Source organism: Bos grunniens, chromosome 23 (genome assembly GCF_055505025.1).
Source record: "Bos grunniens cultivar Pamir isolate PY7600 chromosome 23, Bosgru_T2T1.0, whole genome shotgun sequence".
Classification (NCBI taxonomy): domain Eukaryota; kingdom Metazoa; phylum Chordata; class Mammalia; order Artiodactyla; family Bovidae; genus Bos; species Bos grunniens.
The window spans coordinates 14176393-14184201 of record NC_141187.1 but is presented as its reverse complement, the minus strand read 5'-3'; the positions used below and the strand labels follow the sequence as shown (position 1 = coordinate 14184201).

Here is a 7809-nt window from a genome sequence, read left to right as displayed (position 1 = left end):
TCTCTCTCCTCAGGGTTGACACAGAACAAAATAATCTGCAACAGTGGAGAATTCCCAGGAAATGCTATGTGTGTGGCTTTAAACAGTCTGATCCATGATCTTTGCTAGATTCACACCCTTCCCATCTCTTTCCCAAATTTTTCATAGGACATTCAAGTCATTAGAAAACATTGGACTGGGACGTCCCTGGTGGTCCAGAGGTTAAGAATCCGCCTTGAGGGCTTCCCTGGTGGCTCAGTGGTAATCTGCCTGCAATGCAGGAGATGCAGGTTTGACCCCTGACCCAGGAAGATCCCACGTGGGAGCAACTACGCCTGTGCGCCTTAGAGCCCATGCTCAGCAACAAGAGAGCCCACGGCAGTGAGAAGCCCAATCACTGCAACTAGAGAAAAGCCCACACAGCAACAAAGACCCAGCACGCCAAAAATAAATAAATAGAATCCACCTTGCAATGCAGGGGATGTGGGTTTGATCCCTGGTGGGTGAACTAAGATCCCACATGCAGAGGAGCAATTAGACCCGTGTGCCGCAACCACTGAGCCCGTGTGCCCAGCAACAGACGCCACACGATGCAAGGAAGATCCCGTGCGCTGCAGCGAAGACCCCAGCTGCCAGATAAACAAATAAATGTGTATATATTTTTAAAAAGAAAAGAAAACATTGAATCTAATTGTTATTCTCTGAAAACCTACCATGACATCCAGGGGGTCAGACAATGTGACTTGCTTCAGTAATTTTGGCAACTGAACAGGAAATGAATAAAATGTGCTTTATTTGAGAATTTGTAGTTTGGTTTGCTGTAATGTGTCTTGCTTCTGCTCTGCTCATCCAGACAGAGTGGTTGCTTCCAGATGCTAGCTTCTGTTCAGGTCAGTCTTCCCAGAGGATGCTATCTTTTTAGTGTGACTACAGGCTGAGGGAAGAGCCAAAACACTTGGGGCTTGCTTACTTGATTTTTTTAAAAAACAGTCCTGGAAAGTGCTATGGCTTTGACATCGAATCAGGATCAAGAGCACAGCAGAGGCCATGGCTAGAATACACTGCACCTTATAATGTACTGTCTACTGTTTGAAAGTACACAAGGCCAGGGGTCTCTAACCTTTTGGCACCAGGGACCAGTTTCATGGAGGACGATTTTTCTACAGATGGAGGGTGGGATGGTTTAGGGATGATTCAAGTGCATTACATTTATTGTGTACTTTATTTCTCTTATTATTACATTGGTTCCACTTCAGGTCATCAGGCATTAGATGCCCAGAGGTTGGGGACCCCTGCTCTAGACTACGGTGGAATTTCTTCTGGGCTCTTCTCTAGACACCTCACCTGGGCTCTTTCTTGGCCATCTCTGATCAGAGTGACACAGGGATGAGAGGGGAGCAAGGCAACTTGAAACATCCCCCTCCTTCAGAACAGACAGAGGGGAGGAAGTTTGAGGATTTAGCTGGGGGCAGGCAAGAGGATTCTAGATGGGAAGACCAGAGACACTTCTTCATTAGCCAGAAGCTGCCTGAACGTTCAATATAAGACCCCATCTGTTTTGTTAAATTGACAATTTCCTTTAGCAGGAAATAAAGGTTCATATCGAGTTTCAGACTAGCTACGGAGTAAGAAATAGCTCCACTTTTTAAAGACTTTGCTGTTTAAGGCATTCAGCATGTAACCTAATTTCATTTGATGGAGTTTGTTTTTTCCTTCTACATTTGCTGCCTAGAAATGTGTGCTTCATTATCTCCTGTGGAGTTGGAGTTGGGAGGGGACAGCTAGAGACTCAGAGCTCTCTGGGCCTCAAAAGCACTTAAAAATAATACTGAATAAAATTAAATTGCAAGGGCAGCCATCCCAGTGGATTTTCTGTCTCAAATATTTCACACCACCAGCTATCAGTCCCAAGGGGGAACTGACTGGACCCCTCCAGTTCCCATTTCACAAACACGGAGAGAGGACCAAATGCAAAAAACAAGCAAAAGGTAGCATACTTGCATAAACTCAGGCTTGGGTGGATGGTATTCAAAGGAAAGGTGGGTTTTATTTGAGAGAGACGATTGCATCTACTAGACTCTTTTTGGGATGCAACAAATTAATACTTTTAGTTTTTAAAAATTCAAATCTTCCAAAGTATTCAAACATGAAAATAGGACTTTATCTAAAAAATAATTATAAATGGAATATGACTGCCTGGAATAAAAAAAAAAAAAAAAACTTTACTTTTGAATCGTCTTTCCAAATATAGATATGAGAGAAAACATACACATCCAAGTGACTGTAAGATATCAACTTTTTAATTTAGAAAGAGTAATCAAGCAATTATCAGGGAGAAAGACATGCCTCCCTGAGTCTCTCGACAGCGCTGACTGCCCACGTGGCTCCAGGGCCCTCAGCAGGTGGAAAAGAACTTACTTGATGTCACACAGAAGGGCCACGCCTCTCAGGATCCAGTGATCCGGGGAGAGGACTGTTCGCAAATACACCACAGTGATGAAGGTCAAGTCAGTCCGCCTGGGCTTTTTGTAAATGGGACACACGTACAACTTGGGGTCCTTGGGTGCCGTGGAATTGATGGCAAAGATGTGCAACACGGGCAGCTGTGTGAAGAGCACCTTGGGGGTGGATTCCGTGAGCTTTCCATTCCGTCTGTCCCAGGCTGCTCCGTCCATGTACAGCCCGTAAATGTATACGCCTTCCTGGAAGAGCCAAGCGGAAGATAGCAGGAAGTTTTAAAAAGTTACCTGCTGGGAGATGGGCACCCAATGTTGTAACGAAGGTCATCAGTTTGGAAAGAGAACACACAGCAATCTTAAAACGCTCCCAAAGGAGAAAACACCAGTGGATGCATTCCTTGGTGAAACACTGAGCCCACTGTTGCTCTGTGGCACAGCTGGAGGCTGTGGTCTTCCCTGGTAGCTCAGCTGGTAAAGAATCTGCCTGCAAATGCAGGAGATCCCAGTTCGATTCCTGGGTTGGGAAGATCCTCTGGAGGAGGGTATGGCAACCCACTCCAGTATTCTTGCCTGGAGAATCCCATGGACAGAGGAGCCTGGTGGGCTACAGTCCATGGGGTTGCAAGGAGTCAGACGTGACTGAGTGGCTAAGCACATACAGCACATGAGTGCCATAGAAATGCTTCTATTACTGGTGATTTGAGCCTAGGGGTGACCAGCCTGGGACCAAAGACTCAGCCAGCAGCGCCAGGTTGCCTCTGCTGCAAATGAAAGTCTCTGACAGGGGTGTTCTGAGTTGGTGCGGGGTCCTGTGGGAGCACCCAGGACATGATTCAGAGCTGGGTACCACTCGGGATCTCAGCCTGCACTGAGCAAGCCAACAGGTGGTTCTAACTTCATGTGAGTGCCCCCAGAGGTCAGACATGCAGAGCAAGAGCGGAAGTGATGGGCAGGGTGGGGGAGAATCAGTCCAAGAGTGGCTGACCTCATCCTGTATCTGTCTTTCACACAGTAGGACTTACCCTTGAGGGCCTCACCAGTAAACCAGGAGACAAAACACACACACACACACACACACACACACACACACACAGAACAAAATGTAAAAGGCATGACTCAAACACCAGCACACACTTGTTAGAGGGGCTGCCTAATGAACAGCACTGACTGAGGCCAAGCGTGGTGACTGCAAGTGAAAGGTCACCGTGGGTTGGAGTGCTCGGGGAGGCTTGTGGAGGAGAGGGTCTTGGAGGGTGCGCTGCGCTTGGGAACATGGAGGAGAGAGGGTGGGCATCAAGAGAGGCTGGATGGTCAGGAGAGTCCAAGCATTTTATTTAGCAGCAGGGTCAATGGTTATAAAATAAGTTAGGGCTCAACAGTGGAAGGCTGTCGATACCAGACTGAAGAGCTTGAACTTTATCTTGTAGGCAGTGGGGAGCCATAGAACATGTGCTCAGTAAGAAAAAAGTCTAAAGGGAATCACGGGGGAGACTCCAACAATCACGTAAGCTCATAAGACACACTTAAGTAGAAGATGGTGACCGTTTTTCCATCTCCAGTGAGGACTGGGTAAGAGAAAGGAAATCTATATTATAATAAAAGAGAGGGATATTAGCTGCAAAGTGTTTTCTAAAATCCCCCATGTGGGCCAAGAGTATAAGAACCATACCTCTTGAACCAAAATCTGAAGTACATGATTTGACAGTAAAACCATGGGCAATCCCAGAAAATGAGCACATTAGATACCATCATTAAATCTGTGGCATGGTATGATGTGTGCACCAGGTCCGACTCTTTGCGACACCATGGATGATAGCCCACCAAGCTCTTCTGTCCATGGAATTTTCCAGGCAAATTGTCCTTCTACCCAGGTCCTGCAGCTAAGAAGGAACATGACTGGAACTGGCCCCAGAGCTCAGGACTGCCAATCCTGTTAGTCTCTACTGCCCTTGCTGCTGCTGCTAAGTCACTTCAGTCGTGTCTGATTCTGTGCAACCCCATAGACGGCAGCCCACCAGGCCCTGCCATCCCTGGGATTCTCCAGGCAAGAACACTGGAGTGGGTTGCCATTTCCTCCTCCAAAGCATGAAAGTGAAAAGTGAAAGTGAAGTCGCTCAGTTGTGTCTGACTCTTAGCGACCCCATGGACTGCAGCCTACCAGGCTTCTCCATCCATGGGATTTTCCAGGCAAGAGTACTGGAAAATGGCAACCCACTACTGCCCTTAACCCTCATTAATTCTGTGAGTGCCCCACAGCAGTGGATGGAGACATGCAGAAAGTCCTTTTGAGCACACACAAATGTAACTTGTAATTACAAAGAATGCAGTCTGGGGACTTCCTGGTGTTTATCATTCATTCCCACTCTGGCAAATGCAGGAGGAGTTGGCATTGAGGTTTCCTGGTTACAACCAAGGAAACTCTCACTGCAAAGCCAGAGGACCTGATGGAGATGCTCATAGGTCCATGTTCAGCAGAACTTGAACTTGGAGCCCCAGCTCCAGAAGTGGCCCTGCTCTTGCCCAGTGGCACCTACCGCAGGGGGTGATGTGACCTCCTCCTTGGTCTGCCGCAGAACTTCGTTGTGGATGGTCACGGAGTCCAGGGCCCAGCCTTTGTGGGCACGGGTCACTTCTTGCCTCATTGCGGTCAGGAAGCCTTAGAAAAGGAGAAAGAAATCGTGATGCCTTGGTGCAGACTACTCTAGTAACAAGAGGGGGAATTGTGTAGTTAGCTGCTTATCCATCTCCAGATGTGTGCCCATCCCAGAGGAGCTGACATCAAACCTCAGAAGGGATGTTTCTTTCAACGTTTTGTTTCAATCAACCAAATACGTCTTGCCAGCAGACAGCCGGAAAACAGCACCGTCTCTGCCTCAGACAAGGTCGCGGTTTGAAATTCCCCTGGGATTTCAACTATTCTAGTCTTCTAAGGGCTGTAACCCAGCGCTAACATAGAGTCTCTGTTTGAAAATCCAGTATCAAGGAATAATATTGGAATGGTAAAATATTCTGAGAACAGCATTCCAATTAAAACTGGAATCAAACCATTATCAAGCGTCTATTTGCTCTAATGGAATAATTTCATTTAGTCTAGGAAATAAGGCGTAATGCCAAAATAGAAAGCCTGACTTTCAATTTGATCAAACAAAGCAATCACACCGGAAAGGAACGCTCCATGTTTTAATGTGCATAATACAGTTATTTTAAGACAATACATGGTTCTGTATATTGTGGCCTTTCTTTAAACGTAATATTTGCAAATCATTGCCATGCAATTCAATTAGAGAAGTCTATCTTGGAGAGTAGCATTTCATATTTAAAAACTATACCTTAAACTTCAAAATGGACTTGAAAATCTTAGGATACTTTCAGTTCAGTTCAGTCGCTCAGTCGTGTCCGACTCTGCGACCCCATGAATTGCAGTGCGCCAGGCCTCCCTGTCCATCACCAACTCCCAGAGTTCACCCAAACTCATGTCCCCTGTGACCTATCTATTACATTTTGGCCTCCATGTTAATACTGGAAATCATGAGCCCCTTTATTCACAATCACAAGTAAATTTTGGAAGCGTGTGTCCCTATTACTCCTAGACTCATGAACTGTGAGAACTTTAACGCACAAACCAACACGAAAGTGATAATATTTTATCAGGTTTGAATGGGAGTGGAAAGAAGAGGGAAAGTTACAAGGCATAAAGGCAGGCAGTGAGTTAACACCTGTTAGAATTAGAAAGAAAGAATGAGAACTCCCCTGGTGGTCCAGTGGCTAAGACTCTGTGCTTCCAATGCAAGGAACCCAGGTTCAAGCCCTCGTCAGAGAACTAGATCCCACATGCCACAGCTAGGAGTTCACATGCTGCAACTAAGATCTTGCATGCAACCATGACCTGGCACAGCCAAATGAATCAGTATATATATACATATATATATATTTTTTTTTTTAATAAATAAAGTAGGACTCTAGCCTGCTTAGTGAAAAAGTCAAGTTCTCTCCATTCTCAAGTCCTTCCCTCATTATTGTTAGACACTTGGGGAGGCACTCATTCATTCATTCATTCGCTAAGTCCCTTAGAAGTGGCCACTATATACCAGGTATGCTAGAGGTGAGATGCCCACAATGATGAAGAGGCCATCCATGGACCCTGCACTCAAGGAGCTCAGTCTACAGGGAAAGCGGACGGAAGCAGGATATACACCTCGATGTCATTGTAAGTAAAGATGTGAGAACAGAGTGGACCACTCAAGAAGACAGCTCAGGGACGGCTGAATTGAGAAGATGAAGTCAAAGACTAGTCTTGAAAATAAGAGTTTTCCAGGTGGGATAATTCCAGTTAAGGGAACAGCATGTGCAAAGGCACAGAAGTCTAGGCCTACAGATGAGGCAATAATGGCAGATGACGTTAGAACAAAGGCAGAGGCAGGGTTTCGCAGGGGCAGACTTTGGACCTGGTGACTTTGTGAATGGTGGGAAGCCACTGATTATCTGAAGCAGGCAAATAATTTAGTTGTATTTGCATCTTATAAAGTTTACTCAGAGCTCTCACTGAAAGCAGGATTTAGGAAACTCAAGAAGAACCCCTGCATTAATCCAAAAGAAAAGTTGGTCAGTCAACCAGAGGACCTAATTGAAGGTCTTTTTTCTTTTTTTTAGGTCCACTGGGAGGCATGTGGAACTTCCCTAACCCAGGATCGAACCCATGCCCTTTGCAATGGAAATGTATAATCATAACCACTGGACCACCAGAGAAGTCCTATAAGTGATTCTTATAAAGTTTCATGAAACTAAGAGTGCCTAGTAGGAAAGGATGCTTTTATGATGCAAAGTGTTAAATACAGGGAGTAGGAAACTTGGTAGACGTTTGCCTGCAGCGATTTCTGGTCAAGACCTGTCTGTAGTATACATGTGGAGTCACCTGAGATGGTCTGATCAAGTATGTGATTACATCAACTTCCACTTTAAATACTGGGGATCTCATTTTTTTAGTAGTCAACATGTCGTGTGTTTGGTAGTCAGGTATATGCCATGCCATGATAACTTGCTTTAGTTGTGTCCGGCTCTGCAGCCCTATGGACTGTGGCCCTCCAGGCTCCTCTGTCTGTGGGATTTTCCAGGCAAGAATACTGGAGTGTGTTGCCATGCCATCCTCTGGGAATCTTCCTGATCCAGGGATCAAACCCGGGTCTTTTATGTTTCCTGCATTGGCAAGCGGGTTCTTTATCACTCACACCACCTGGGAAACCCAGTCAGGTACATATGACCACAGTAATAAAATCCAATCCTTCATTCTAAGTGACTCCATGAAAATGTCATTTTCATCACTCAACTTTAAGCTTGCATCCAAGTAGAATCCTCAGAATTAAATTGACCCTAT

At 45.7% G+C, this 7809-nt stretch overlaps 1 protein-coding gene across 1 annotated transcript in view; it reads right to left on the bottom strand.

Annotated features, from left to right (window-relative positions):
• Positions 1-2257: 2257 nt before the first annotated feature.
• The window catches only part of DNAH8 (dynein axonemal heavy chain 8), a 317992-nt gene continuing 312440 nt past the window's right edge, over positions 2258-7809 (bottom strand). Inside the window, exons 91-92 of the mRNA XM_086371558.1 lie at positions 4973-5094; positions 2258-2681 (exon numbers count right to left, since the gene is read on the bottom strand). Coding sequence (XP_086227684.1) covers positions 2394-2681; positions 4973-5094 — 410 coding nt within the window. The 3' untranslated portion in view covers positions 2258-2393. The remainder of the gene's footprint in view (positions 2682-4972; positions 5095-7809) is intronic.